The sequence below is a fragment of the Melopsittacus undulatus genome, chromosome 10, assembly GCF_012275295.1.
Source record: "Melopsittacus undulatus isolate bMelUnd1 chromosome 10, bMelUnd1.mat.Z, whole genome shotgun sequence".
Taxonomy (NCBI): Eukaryota; Metazoa; Chordata; class Aves; order Psittaciformes; family Psittaculidae; genus Melopsittacus; species Melopsittacus undulatus.
The window spans coordinates 5,636,191-5,650,898 of NC_047536.1; the positions used below are offsets into that span (position 1 = coordinate 5,636,191).

General features: G+C 56.5%; 1 protein-coding gene across 1 annotated transcript; it reads right to left on the reverse strand.

Annotated features, from left to right (window-relative positions):
* Positions 1–1,797: 1,797 nt before the first annotated feature.
* On the reverse strand, positions 1,798–7,187 carry LOC101878844 (protocadherin-10-like). The gene is made up of 4 exons (XM_005144961.3): positions 4,166–7,187; positions 2,996–3,054; positions 2,803–2,891; positions 1,798–2,552 (listed from the first exon to the last, which is right to left on the reverse strand). Exons 1-4 carry the CDS (start codon positions 6,650–6,652, stop codon positions 2,293–2,295), a joined length of 2,895 nt encoding a protein of 964 aa, XP_005145018.2. The 5' UTR covers positions 6,653–7,187; the 3' UTR covers positions 1,798–2,292.
* Between the last annotated feature and the right edge of the window lie 7,521 nt (positions 7,188–14,708).

Consider the following 14,708-nt stretch of genomic DNA (forward strand, 5'->3'; position numbering starts at 1 on the left):
AGGGAAAACACTGCTGGAGCTAAGCCAGGAGGGGGAGATGCTTGCTGCCCCACAGGGAGTCAGGTCCATTTGATGCTTTTATTACTTCTTGAGTCTGTTATTAATTTTATTGTATCACTTTACATAATTCTTTTGTTCTTTTGAAGCAGTGAAACAAGCTAATGCAATACAAGGGTCTGTTTGGGGTTCTTTTCTTACCCTTAACACTCTGTAAAGACCATTGAAAAATTAACTCAGCAGCATAAAATCCTTCATCCTATTGTCTAATTGGAACAGGGAATATTTCATCTACCCACAGTCAGGCAGATGTGAGTTGGGACTGAAGTCACCAGAAACAACCAGGTCCCTTTCATGTCCAAAGCACTGTCCTCCAGGGTCCCTGACTCCCATGGGGCCGCTTTGAGCATTCCTTGCCCCCTGCTTTCAGTAAAGAGCATATTACCCACTTGAGGACAAGGGCTTTTCTGGGTTAATCCCAAAAGCTGCATTGCAGCTTCCCCAAGCCAGGCACTGAGCAAGCAGGGGAGACAAGAAGGACAGCCATGGCTTGGCTGTCTTGGGACTTCATCCAAAGGTGAACTGTTCCCATGGCAAGAGTTATCCCACCAGCAGGCTTACCTACTCTCTGGCAGTTGGTCCATAAACCTGGCACACATTCAGGTTATCTTTGTGACTCCCAAGGGAAGCTGGTGGATGGCGAGCATCCATGGGAAAGCATAAATGAATTGTGAAAAGCAATGCACAATAACAACACAAACCACTACTGCCAGATCCAGCCCCTCTCCCCAGCAGTTCAGAGCCCTCTATGCCCACCTTGGTGTAGATCTCTGAAGTGTCTCTGCCCAAGCTGGAGAATGCAGCAAGGAGATGAGTGATCTCTCCAGCACATGGCTTCTTCTGGCTACAACCCCAAAGTGCTCCTGAGTCCAGGGAAAGGTGACCTTGAGCTCCCAAGATTCAGGTAAAATGGATAAAATGAGCTCTCCTGAGCTGCTCCAGCAGCTGAGGCCAGAAGGACACACATGTCTCCTAGAGCCAAGAGCTGTGCTCCATGAGCTGAGCAGCAATTCCTGCTGTCATGTGCAGCTCAGGGACAGCCAGGAGCCAGGGTGAGCTATTAAAATACAATTTATTGGTACAAATCAGACATCGTGAAGCAAACTTGGTTGAGAAAGAGCTGTCATGTTCTGCACAGATTGGAAATGAACTGTCCTGTGACAGCAGCGATTGGCAATGGTGTCAGACAGACTGGGTGGACAGGTGTAGGGTGGTCAGGGCAGGGGAGAGGCTGTTCTGGGGCTGGATTCCTGCCCTGGAGGAGTTCTGAGAGCCAGATAAGAGTCCTTAAAGAGAAGCAGGGCACAGTAGGAGATGTCTGCCTTATGCAGGTGGGGCCCACAGTGCAGGGGGTCCCCTAGGCATTCAGGACTTGGGCAGAACAAACATCCCAGTGAGGGTGAGGGCAAGGGGAGGAAGGAAGAGGATGTCACCTCTGCTGGGCACCTCTGATGGCTGAAAACTGTCTTTTGTGCAGATGATGTTGCCTTGGGGTAGAGAGTTACCCAGCAGGGTCTCACCTGGTGCATCTCTCAGCTGCTTAAACTGACAGTTCTGGCCATCCAATCTTTGTATGCTCAGCCCCTGCTGTTCCTGGAGCAGACTGGATGTATCCTGGACCCTGGCTGTGTCCTGGACTTGGATCTCCAACCCAGAAAGGGTTGGGTCAGGGATTGAAAAGAAGCCCCCATACTTACTGAGGTTTTCATTCACTTCCCACAGAAGACAGACAACAAAAGCTGCTCTGGACATGCAACACATCCCACTGGATCTCAGGGACAAAGCGATAGTTGCTGTCCTGGTATTTATGGTCAGGCTTGACTGAACCAGGCTTGGTCTGCATACATTTTCCATGCCTACTGGGACAGAAATACAGGCATGCAGCTCAGTACATTCACACAGCCAGACAAGACAAAGAAGTGACAATGTTTACAGAGATGTACAATCCCTAAGGAGACATGGTAATGGGTAACTCAAGGCAGATTTGCTTTGATCTGGTCATATGGACCCCTAATAGCACCTGCTGCCAACACAGCTCTGCAGGATGAGATGGGAGAAATGCTGTCCCACATCACTCCTTAAATCCTTTCCCCACACTCTGGTGAGCTCTATCCCAGCAGCCCAACAAAGTCCTGAGTGGTCCATACATGTTGTGTGCTGCGGGTAGACCTGGCAGCTGAAATGTCAGTGATGCCCAGAGTGTGGGACAGTGCCACCCAGGCCCAGCTCTGGTCCCTATTTCAGGTCGTTGTTGATAACCACGTTGTCATGCATGTCACAGTAAGTTGTCATCTTCTTCCTCTTGCCAAAGGTGGAGAAGCTGTTCTTGTTTTCCCGGCCCAGGAAGAGAGGCCCATCCTTGCTGGAAAGCAGAGTGGGGGTGCCAGGGATGTAGACATTGTGCTGGTAATCCAGGGGTGGGATGTGTCCTGGGTACAAGGGGCTGTACTGGGGTGTCCAGATGCTGTTAGTGCCTGATGGAGCCTTCTGAAACTCTGGAGGAGAGATAAGTATAAGACTAGCCCAGGGGAGGTCCCATCCGTAGCTCAGTGTGACAGTCGTATACATGTCCCAGGGTGCAAGCCCATGGCCATGTGTCACCAGCCTCCCTCCTGGAGCCTGGCCACCCGTCCCACCCCACGAAACTCTGCCACTGCTAGAACAGGGATGTCCCACCTCTCCTCTGCACCTTCACCAAGCTACAAGACTGTCTGGTCTTCCCAAGCCCAGTGCCCCAGTACTAACCAGAGACAGGAGTCACCAGTGTGCACAGCCTCTCGTGCTCCTTCTGGAGGGCTTTACGGATTTCCCCCATGTCCTCCAGGCTCTGGGAGCTAAAGAGAAGAGACCAATTCGAAGCTGTGCTGGAGACAACTTCCCCCTCCCCACATCCGCCTTCCATCCACCCCCTCTGTACCCACAGTGCTGGATATAGTACCTCTTCAGGGCAGGTCGCTGCGTGCTTGGGGTGAGCCAGTCTGTGTTGGGCTGCTTGATCTGGAAAACAAAGGGAAGATCAAGGCTGGTTACTGGGATGCTCTTGATCAACTCTGCCCTGCCAGCACAAGGCTGCAGATGGCAGGGATGCACGACCCTATCTCCTCTTTCCCTATACTCTTTGTGGAGAAGTAAGCAGCACATTCCCATTTTAGGGAAACTGAGGCAGTGTTGTTGCCTTCTGGACCTTCCTGAGGCACTGGGGTTGTCTGGGGCTTGCTCTCTGTTTAGCTGCTAAAGTCTATCCTGGGAGAGAAAGGGGCTTTTCCTATGCCTGATAATATTAAAAAGCTTTTTTTGCAGGTGCAATGGAAACTTAGCCCAAGACTCAGGCACCAGAGAGTGAGAGGTGCAGAAACTGGCTGTATACCCAATATTGCAGGAGGGGGTTGCAAGGAACAACAGGAAAATCCCATTAATGTATTAGAGAAGGGAGTCCAGTGGTGCAGGGAGATGTGTGGGGAGAGCCTCTTGGCAGCCAGTCTTGGGCTCTCCTTGGAAGAGCTGTTTTATTAAAAGTCAAATGTAAGTGGATTAGACGCCTCATCACTCTCCAGTCTTGTAATCGTGTTTCAGAATGAGTCTTTTGTTGGGAAAATGAGACGTTCCTCATTTCACTACCTAACAAATGTTGACATCAAAATCCTGGCCTGAAGTGCCCACTCCCTCCCCACTGGCACAGCCCGGTACAGCACAGCAGTCTCGGTGCCAGAACTGGGGACACGAGGGGTGATGTTGGAGCCAGGACCAGCCCTGGCTGCAGCAGTAGGACCCTGCAGACTCCCACTTGCTCAGGGGAAGCAGCAATGCTCAGGCTGTCCCACTGCAGATTGCTCACCCACATGATGCCACCCCCACCATCCTACATCCCCCAGGCACTGGAGCATCTCCATTGCCTCTAATGGGTGCAAAAGGTGGTGGGAAGGGATTTTCTTCCAGTAATTAGACCCCTCAGAAAGCTCAGTGGAAAGTTTCCCACTGCCTGAGGGCTCCTAATTCCTACACTGATCAAAAACATCCGTTATTCTCTGGGAAAAGCATGGCAGAGGCTGAAGGAGGGGGCTGGGGGAACCTGTCAAGGGCCAGTAAGCACCAACAGGCACAGTGTTACCTGCTTTGAGACCTGGAGATTCTGGCCTGGCTGGGACCGCTTCCCAGAGTCCTTCTCATTGTTCCGGGGGGGAGTGCAGGGCTTGAGGAACATGAAGTCACTCTGTGCAGACTCAGGACCAAGGCAGACCTTGTAGCAGTAGCCCGGGGGGCCACCTCCAGGTACATCGAGGCAGGTGGTAGCCGTGGTCCCTGCAGGGGGCTGTGCTGTCAGATTTGATGTCTTCAGGCCATCAGAGGAGGGTCTGGAACTGGGGCAGCAGTGGCAGCAGGGTGGTAAGCAGCCATCACCTCCATGGGAGCACCGCTTTCCACGACACCGAATGGCTGTGAGGATGAGTATGGCAAGGAGGAAGGTGAAGGAAATAGAGCCCAGGGAGACAAGAAGGTAGAGTGTGAGTGGGGATGATGAGGAAGGCTCCGCGGGGAGGCTGAACTCGCTGAAGTCAGAGAAAGTCTGAGGCATGGTCTCTACCACAGAAAGCAGGAGGGACATGGTGGCAGAGAGGGCTGGCTGTCCTCCATCCCTCACCTGCACCACCAGCCGCTGCCGGGTCGCATCCTGCTCCAGAAAGGAGCGGAGGGTGCGCAGCTCTCCCGTGTCTGGTGCCATGCTAAAGAGGGTGAAGTCAGTGGCCTGGAGGAGTTGGTAGGAGAGGCGGGAGTTCAGCCCTGCATCTGCATCCACCGCCGACACCGTGCCCACAAGGTAGCCAGGCCTGGCTGAACGTGGCACCAGCTCCGTGGCCACAGAACCGTTGCGTGGCATGGGGGAAACAATGACTGGAGCGTTGTCATTCTGGTCCAGCACAAAGATATGGACAGTGACATTGGCACTCAGTGGGGGGAAACCCGCATCCTGTGCTTGCACCTGGATCTGGAAGCTGCGGATCTGTTCATAATCGAGGGAGCGCAGGGCATACATGTGCCCACTGTCTGAGTTGATAGACACGTAGGTGCCCACCGGCATGCCGTGGATGTGCCCATCAGCAATGGAGTAGGACAGATAACCATTTTGTTGGCAGTCGGGGTCCAATGCACTGACAGAGCAGATGGAGGCACCTGGTGCGTTGTTCTCCATCACGTAGACACTGTAGGATGGCTGGAGGAAGCGTGGGGCGTTGTCATTCACATCGGACACCGGGACAGTGAGGGTGCTGCGGGTCAGCAGGGCAGGGGAGCCCATGTCCCGGGCAGTGATGCTTATGTTGTACTCGGGCACAACCTCCCGGTCCAGTGCCTGTGTGGTGACCAGCGTGTAGTAGTTGCGGAAGGAGGAGCGGAGCTCAAAGGGTACATCAGGGCTGACCTCACAGCTCACACGCCCATTGTCCCCAGAGTCCCGGTCCAGAACACTGATGACAGCAATAACAGTGCCTGGTGGGGCATCCTCCAGCACTGGTGTGGATACAGAGGTGAGGGTCACCTCTGGTGCATTGTCATTCACATCAAGGAGGTGCACAAGCACCCTGCAGTGCACAGCCACAGCTGAGGGTCCACGATCCTTGGCTTGCACATACAGCTCATGGAGGCTTGTCCGTTCATAATCCAGAGGACCCTTCAGCAGCACCTGCCCGCTCTGGGGCTCTATGTGGAAGAGCTCCCGGATGCGCAGTGGTGCATGCCCACTGAAGGAGTACTCGATCTCCCCATTGGGGCCCTCATCCAGGTCAGTGGCATTGAGCTGGATGACCAGTGTACCAGCAGGGGCATCCTCAGGAAGGCTGACACCATACGAGGGCTGGTCAAAGACAGGCACGTTGTCGTTGGCATCCAGCACAGTGATGAGGATGTGAGCTGTGCCTGAGCGCTCAGGGACACCTCCATCAAGAGCAGTGAGGAGCAGCCGGTGCGTGCGTTGCTGCTCACGGTCGAGGGTGCGCTCCAGCACCAGCTCTGCAAACTTGCTGGTGTCGCTGCGTGTCTGCACCTCGAGTGAGAAGAAGCCATTGGGGCTGAGGCGGTAGGTGCGCACAGAGTTGGTGCCCACGTCGGGATCGTGGGCGCTCTCCAGTGGGAAGCGGGCACCAAGCACAGCAGACTCGGCCACCTCCAGCACATACTCTTGCCAGGGAAAGGTGGGTGCGTGGTCGTTGATGTCCAGCACCTCCACCTCGACGCGGTAGAGCTCCAGCGGGCTCTCGACGAGGAGCTGCAGGTGAAGCAGGCAGGTCCCCCCAGCCTCGCACACCTCCTCCCGGTCAATCCGCTCGTTCACGAAGAGGATCCCGTTCTCCAGGTTCACCTCCAGGTACTGCCTGGCTCCGGCCCGTGACACAATGCGGAACCTCCGCGCTGACAGAGTGGACAGGTCCAGCCCCAGGTCCTCACCCAGGTTGGCCACAAAGGCTCCGTGCTCCAGCTCCTCCGGCACGGCGTAGCGCAGCTGACCGCTCGCCGGGCGCGGTGCCGGGGGCCCGGCCAGCAGCAGGAAGAGGAGGGAGCGGAGGAAGAGCTGCCCCAGCCTGGAGCCACCCCCGGCCCCCATGGTGCCGCCGCCCTCCCCGGGACGCGGGGTCCCTCTTTGCCTTTGCTCCCTCCTGCACTTCCAGCGGGTTCGGGCTCCTGAGGCAGGCGGGGGAGGGCCCTGCCCAGAGCTGGGGAGAGCCGAGCAGTGACCACCGGCTCCCACTTAACCCGTTCCCTGCCGGCCCCGAGGAGGGGATGTAATTCGCGCCCCGGAGCCACAGCAGAACCGGTTCACCGGAGCTGAACGCACCTGAGGAGGGGACTAGCCCCGGAGAGGTCCCGTTAACGGCGGTGCGAGCTCCAGAGAGACCGATCGCTTCCCGGGGCACCGGTATTACCCCGCAGATGCTGCACTTGGCCCCGCGGTAGATTAAGAGGAGCCTGGATCGCAGCGGCTGCCAAATCCCCCGGCAGCGTCCCCCGCCGTGCCGGTCCTAACCTTTACCAGATGGTTAAGCCCCTCCAGACTTGATTACATTTCCCTGCACACCGTTTTCCTTGTAATGCGGAGTTTTTAATTACCGGAGCAGGGGGGATTACAGCCCTGGATAAAGCTGAGCCCATCAGCGCGGAGGCACAGAGAAACCCCCCCCCTCCCCGACACCCCGCCTGCCACAGCCCCGCGCCCCTAATCCCGGCCTTCCCCTGGGCACCCCAGTGTCAACCCTTCAGGGGCCAGGGGGACCATCCAGCCTTAGACCCGAAGGCTTCCCCCCCCACCCGTGGACACAAACTTTCAGCCGAGCCTCGGTCCCTACCGGTCCCCGGAGGGCGACAGACGGACCCCTGCGACCCCCATGTCCCCTCCCCGACCCAGTACCGATCGCGGTCCCTCCGCTGGCCGCTCCGTTCTCCCCGCAGACCCGTCTCCAGCCTCCGCCGCGCCCGGGCAGCTTCGCGCGTCACCTCCCACCGGCGCCGTCCCCGGGGGCGCTCGGTAACGGGACGGAGCGGCCGCAACACGCAGCCCCCCTCCGCCTGATTCGGGTGCGGATAATCCCCTAACGATCTAGTTAAGGGCTCGGCGGGGCTCGGAGCGGCTTTAGCCGTGCACTGATATTTCACCGCCTTTGTCCCTGCCTCCCGGTCCCCGGTGGGAACGGAACCGCCGGCTTCAGCCCCAGCCCCCCCCCCCCCCCCCCCAACCTCCCCGCTCTCCACGGGGACCCGCGTGGGAAGCAGAATCCAGGGGAGAGTGGGAGACGGAGGAAGCAGGAGGCGAACGGTTTGTGGGGCTGGGGAAAAGGGATTTGGCCCCTGGGACCACTGCCCGACCCACGCGGGACGTGCCTTTGCCGTGGGACCGCCGGCTGGGGACACGGGTGGGCTCCGGGCGCTCACGGGTGGGCTCGGGATGGCTCCCGGTAAGTGAAGCTCGGGCTCCATCGAAGCGCCGGTCACAGCCGGCCCGTCTCCCGCCCCATTCCCACGGCAAGGACCACGATCTGTTTTCTCCCCCGTTATCCTTGCTCTCCCTGGGGCTGGGACCCCTGGGGCTGCATGGCCCTGGGACCCCTGGAAGGCTGCTCAGGACTGAGGTGATTTGGTGGGATACTGGGATTTTCAGGGGTCTCGTTTCCCTCCCTCCAGCCCTTCCCCGTCTCCGCAAACGCTCGGAGCGGCTCTCGCCCTTTTGTTCCATTCACGTTAAAATATTCATCACCCCCTCCCTGCCCCATTGCAACCTACTCCCGGCAGGATTCGTTCCACCACCCCCCCAACCCCCCTTCCTGCTCCCTGCCCTTTTCCAGCTCTGCTCGGCTATTCCACCCCCGCAGCCTTCCATCGCCGCTTCCTTTTGGGGGGGATCTGTCCATCCCCCCCCCCTTTCCCTTCCCTAAGAGAGACCACAGGGTAGTCCCATCCTGTTCCTTGTCCTCAGCTTCCCAAACACTGGGGTCCCTTTCTTCCCTCCTATGCCGGCCCCCACAATTCCAGCGGGACAAGGTCAAAAGTGGGGGGCTTGAGAAGGGGCTCAGCTTGTCCAAGGATCTCTTTCCTGAAGGAAATGGCATAGGCTGGGGGTCGTTGGGGATGCTGCAGAGGGATGGAGGATCCCATCCCAAAAAACAGCCTTGTTTGGGGGGGGCATAGGAGAGGAGGGTGAACAGCGGGATGGGGGAGGTGGCATGGTGACAGTCCTGCACCCCAAATGACACCTCACTTCATGTCCTGTGGGCGTTAAGTCCGCTCTTCTCTCAGGCGTTCATCCCTGTTCTCTCAGGGTGAGGAATCAGGACACGAATAGAAGCTTGGATTTGGAAGGCGCTGGAAGTTGGAAGGGGGGGGTTGTCTCTCTGAGATGTCTTGGCACAGGCAGGCGGGTGGCCGGCTGCCGCAGGTCAGCACTGATGTGCCTTGGCAAGGCCAGGCAGAGGGATCAGGGTGGGATGTAGCAGGAGCGGCTGCAGCTTGAGCCACCTTGGAAAAGCCATGCAGAAAATGAAAGGCTGTGGGACCATCACCCAGCTTACTGCCCAGCACACCCCCCCCCCCCCCCCCCACTCAATTTCTCCACCCGCTGTGTTCTGGGGCAGCAGAAAGGTCTGCAAGAGAAGCTGTCCCTGCCAGACCACACATCCCTTCCCCCAGTCCCCAAGGCAGCCGTCTGCCCAGCCGTGCATGTGGCTTTGCTGCTCCCTTCTTGCTCCAAGCGAGAGCAGTTATAGTTTGCAGTGCCCAAGAGGGAAACTGCAGTGGGAGGGGGTTCTCCTGGGAGAACCAGAGAGCAGCAGCTCTGGCCACACGGCTGGGAAACTCAGTCCTGGGTTGCTTGTGCAGGGTCAGGTGCTGGAGTCTCTGCCCTTGAAGGCACAAAGCTCTGTGCAGCAGGATGCTCTTTCCCCTCTGAAGCTTTGGCTCCCTGAAGGGGACAGGGGCCATCTCGCTGTGCTTATCAGGGCTGGTGGGCACTATGCCTGCCCTTGGTGCTGGGATGCAAAACATGAAACATGCCCAATCTCCTTTCAGAGGCACATGGAAACAGGATGAGAAGCTACAAGCACGAGCTGGAGAAGGGAAACTCTTATTAGGGAAAAAATCTTCCCTGTGAGGGTGGTAAAACACTGGCACAGGGACCAGAGAGGGCAGGAACTGCCATCCTTGGAGATCCTCCTGCACAACCCCATCTACCAGCCCTGCTCTGAGCAAGGATGCATCAGGGACCTCCAGATATCCCAAATGATCACATCCATTGTGTGATTTGGAAAGCCCCAGTCTATAGCAGAGGTGAGGTGGTCACCGGGGTGAGGAAGACCACAGCCCAGGGAGCCTTGGCTTCAGGAGAGGTCCTGTGTTTGTCAAGGATCCATCTCTTTTCACAGACGTCTTGTCCAGAGGTTGGGAATGGAGCAATGAAGGATGCTGGGCTCCATTCCCACTGGAAGTCTAAACCATGGTCTCTGTCCCGTGAGGTGCTTGAGTTGCTCAGCACCCTCATCCTCCCTGGCAGTGGTGCAGACAGACCTTTCACATCAGGAAAAGCTTTCAGGAAAACTGTCACTGAAGTTGTCCTGAAGTTCCATGTGGTTTATAGGCAAGAAGCTGATGTGCCCAATGCAAGGCTCACTACTGACAGAGCACACTGGATTCTCTCCGACAGCAGCACACAGGAACAAATCCCCAACCCCTCTGCACAGGAGAGATGGAGCCGAAGACACAAGCTCAGCTCTGAGCAGACCCCTGTAGCCATCACCTACTCCTGAGCATTTTCAGGACATTGAGTCAGCTCTGGCTCTTTGTAGGACACAGACTTCACCTGCAGCCCAGGAAGCCAACGTCTCTGCTCCTGCTTCACATGGGCAGGCCCAAGCCTGCAAAGAAGCTGCTTCCATGGCTGATGTCTTTTTCCTCTTGAAGTAAGAGACCTCAGACCCAAATCAGAAGGGCCGTATCCTTCTTAAGCTCTGGGAGTCATACTGCTCTCAGCATCCTCTTAGGGGCTTTCCCCTAAAGCATCCTATGGGATGGCTCCTCTTCTCTGGAAGAGACTGAGAAGGAAGGGGGTCAGTAAACCAGTAAGGGTGTGCAAGAGTGTGATGCTTGCATGGGGGAAGAGGAGAGGCTTTGGGAGAGAGGAAGTGCCACCTCTGCTCCATCAAGCACCAGCATGACTGATCCTGGAACACTGCACAGAGCCTGCACCTGCAGTTCTGAAAGAAGGTTGAAAAACTGATTAAAGGCTTGGAAAAATACCTTCCAGGGAGACATGTGAGTGAACCTGCTCAGCTCTGTGCTGAAGGAAGCACAAGGCTTGGTTGTAGGGCCAGGGGGATGTCCCAAGGAGGAAATGCTGGAATGACAGGACAGTTAAAGGCTGCCCCATGACTCAAGCCAGCTTCATGCACTGGACAGCAAATGGGGATGGACTTAATGGTGTCTGTGTCTTTTGGTGTACCCTGTCAGCTCCCAAAGGGTGGGAAGGGGCTATAACCCCTGGGCTATAAGTCCAAGCATAATCCCAACAGCTTCCCTTGACAGGACTCCATGATCCTCTGCTTAAATCCTGAAATCTCCTCTCCCTTCCTTTCCTCTAAATAGCAGCTGGAAACACTGGAGTTGGGATCCCAACAAGGAGGCAAGAGCTGAGAGAGAGGGTGGATGTTTCCTTGTCCTCTCCCCACACACATCTCCTTGCACCAACACCCAAACAATAAAAGGGTGCCCACATTTCACTTTGAAGTCCCTCATGCCTGGGCTAGGATGGTGGGTTTGGAAGGGAAAGGTAGAAAAAGGCACATTCTCCCTTGTCCCCATTTCTGGTTTTCAGCCATCCTGGATCTCTGGGAAAGAAATTAATGGACAAACATGTGGATGTTTCCTGCTTCTCCATCTCCCCTTTCACATCATTCCTCTGTCCCCATTCCCAGGAAAGGGACCGCCTTTACCTTCCCACCCTCCTGGGACTGTGCGCACCCCTGAGACCCCCAACATCCCCATGTGCACCCGTGAGCTCTGCAGATCCTTCAGGTCTCCCCCTCCCCCCCCCCCCCCCCAGCCCTACTTCTTTCCTCCCTGTCAGGGAGATCAGTCATCGAGGGTGTCAGAGGCACGGTCCCCGGGGAGGATGAGGAGCGTGGAGCTGGGGGTGGTGTTGTGCTCTGAGAAGGCAAAGCTGCCATCAGCAGGCGCTTTGATCTGCAGACAATCACAGACAGTGTAGGACCCCGCTCCGCTCAGCCAATAAATAATGGAATCTGTGTGTTGACACAGACAGATTCCCCCCAAACTGTCAGAGAATGGGAGACAGAGAGTGAGTGAACGGGAGCTGGAGGGAAGGGGAGAGGAGCAGGCAGGGAAGGGATGAGGAGGGCCTGTGGGAAAACAGGGAGAAGGGGCAAGGGAGGGAAAACAGGACAAGTTTGGGGAGGAAATACTGATGGGGGGAGCCAGGCGAGGAGGATAGGGAGCCTGGGGAGCACATATTTGTAGAGGGGAAGGAAAATGAAGACAGGAACTGTGGGTGGAAGGGGGGGAGTGCTGCCTGCACAGCAGGCTGGAAGCAGAGGGGAAAAAATACATCATCTGAAGGTGGAAAAGAAAGAGAAGGAGGAACAAAGGCATGGCAGGGCCCCGGGCTGCTTGCGGATCACACGGTCCCCGAGCAGGGACCGTGTTCCCCTCCGTGACCGATCCCCCGGCGCGGGAGCTGGCAGTGGGAGGCCCGGGTGAGCTGGTGAAACGATGCCACTGGGATGCAGCAGCGACGTGTTCTGAGCCCGCAAGTTCCCAAAACCCCTCCTGCGGATGCCCTGTCCCCACACTCAGCCCTCACCCTCTCCCTGATCCTCCTCCAGCCCAGAGCTGTTTGTTCTCTGCCTGATGATGGTTTTTTACTGTGCTTGCAACACAGAAAAGCCTCCCTTTTGCTCAGGAGCTCACCGCCAACCCCAGCAGAAACCATCCATCCTTGCAGCAACCCTCCAGCCCAGCCTGCCTGCAGCAGCACATGCAACAGGGATGGGGGGAGCCACTGGGTTTGTCTCCTTCCTCCCAGTTTGGAATACTTGCAGAGCACCATTTGTTCCTTCTTGAACCCATCTATGGCCTAATTTGGCTCAGCCCCAAATACTGAGTGTGTGGAGGGTGGCCCAACTTGCTGAGGTGTCCAGGTCAAGCACCACTTTGCTGTAGGTGTCCCCTGCTCCCTGCCTGGCCCTTTTTGAGGAACGGGTGTCTAAGTTTCCCATCCAAGCTCCAGTTGGGAAGCAAACACCTTCCAGCCCAGGGATCCCCTGCACAAGTCTCCTCCTTTCCCTACTTCCATCCTTTCTGCAGCAACACCAACTCCAACCAGGTGTCGGATCTTTGCCCTTATTCAGATTAGGCTCCCCTCTGGAGACCCAGGAGCCTCCCAGCACAGCAGGGCCTTGGTGGTACATCCTCCTGGCACCACTGTACTGGGTTGAAGAGGTTTCCAGGGATATCACCTATGGATGTTCTTTAGCTTAATGATGGCAAATGGCAGGAACAGCTGCCTAACTGGGGCAGCAGTAGCTTATGGCCTGAGCAGTGGGAGGAATGGAGCTCCTGCCAAGATCCTAAACCTCTCTTTTGGGATATAAAACTGGTATAAATTGCTGAAAAGCTGGGTCTTTTTGCTAATCAAGTCACCGAAGCAGGCAATGCTTGGGCTGGCCAAGGCAGAAGAGTGCACAAGGCCAGGTTCCCAGAATCGCCCCAGATCCCTGATCCCAGTCATATACTGGGACAGTGGGAATGCTGGGCTGGATCTAGTCCTGAGCAGGACTTGAAGTGAGTGAGGAGAAAGTGGGCAAGCAGGAGAGAGCAGGTTTGAGGGGTGCCAGGCCCTCTGAAGGAAGGAAAGGGGAACACCAGCCAGTTGTCAGTGCTCAGCCCCTCCACGAGGTACCAGCTCTCCATCCCAGGATGAAGCCATAGAAGATGATGTCTGGGAGAGGAGCGGTGGGGGAAAGATGGATTTGTGTTTTCTCTAGAGTCTGCTGTGATGCTTCTCCAAACATTGCCATCAATGTTAAATGGGATGGAGCTGTTTATGGGATGTGCAGCCCAGGCTGAGCGTGGTCCCCAGCCCGTCTGGGACACAGGGGTGCACACAGATCTGCTGGATTGGGACATCCTTCACCAGGCCTCTGAGCCACCAGGCAGATCCTTGCAGCCCCTGACCAAGCACTGAGAACAAGCACCAACCTGGCTGCAGGCACCTCAGAACACTTCCATGGTGAGACCAGGCAGGATGCCCCAGCCTGGTGGTGGGTACCATAACGAATATCCTTCCTTATTCACCCGCTCCCAGTTTTAACTGAAGGAATAGCTGTGTCCCATTTTGGCAAGAGCAAAGTGAGAAGCAGCTCACCCCGTTTGCTGCAGGGGAAGAAGAGCTGCAGAGTTCCGTCTCTCCACTTAAACCCCAAGTCCTGACCCACACAGGCACATCCAGCATCAGCAGCCTGACAGCTCAGCAGGGAGATGATGGGTGCCAATGAAGAAAGCACATGAACCCCGTAACACCCCACAGCAGCCTTAGGCAGTGGTGGGAGCAAAGGGTTAACACGGAGGCTGCAGGGAATGTTATCTGTCTCTTCTCTAAGTATTATTTCCTCCCATGAAACCAGCTTTTCATCCTTGGCTAGAGGCAGCTCCCGCTGCTGGGAATGCAGTGAGAGTCGGTATCTGCTACTGCACACACCACTGCTCCCAGCAAGACAAAGAACTGCTTCCCTGGCGAGTGCAGCCCCAGTGCTGGGACCGGGCGGCAGGAGCCGCTGGAGGTGCTAGAGCTTCAGCCCAGAGGATGCAGATGGCCTCGGGATGGAGCTGGGCTGTGACAGCCTTTGTACCCCAGAGGAATCTGGTTAAAAAAAAAGCCCTCTCCCACTCCATGTTGCTGTGGAAAGATTTCCTCCCTATCTCCCAGCAGAGCAGCGATGGGCAGGCCTGGATAGGCTCCAGTCTGGCTACCCAAGGAGGTATTTTGGGGGCTACCCTTTTCACACCTCACCTTAGGTTGGGCAGGAACAGTGGAATGCTCCATGGAGAAACCAAGGCAGCAACCACTGGCTCAAGGGTCACAATCTGCAGAAGAGGGATGGAGC

Excerpts from the sequence above, each read along its gene's own strand:
- LOC101878844 (XM_005144961.3), bottom strand. The coding sequence starts at position 6,652 with ATGGGGGCCGGGGGTGGCTCCAGGCTGGGGCAGCTCTTCCTCCGCTCC. Across the intron at positions 3,055-4,165 it reads ATCTCCAGGTCTCAAAGCAG|ATCAAGCAGCCCAACACAGA; the intron begins GTAACACTGTGC and ends TTTGTTTTCCAG. Across the intron at positions 2,892-2,995 it reads CAGCGACCTGCCCTGAAGAG|CTCCCAGAGCCTGGAGGACA; the intron begins GTACTATATCCA and ends TCTTCTCTTTAG.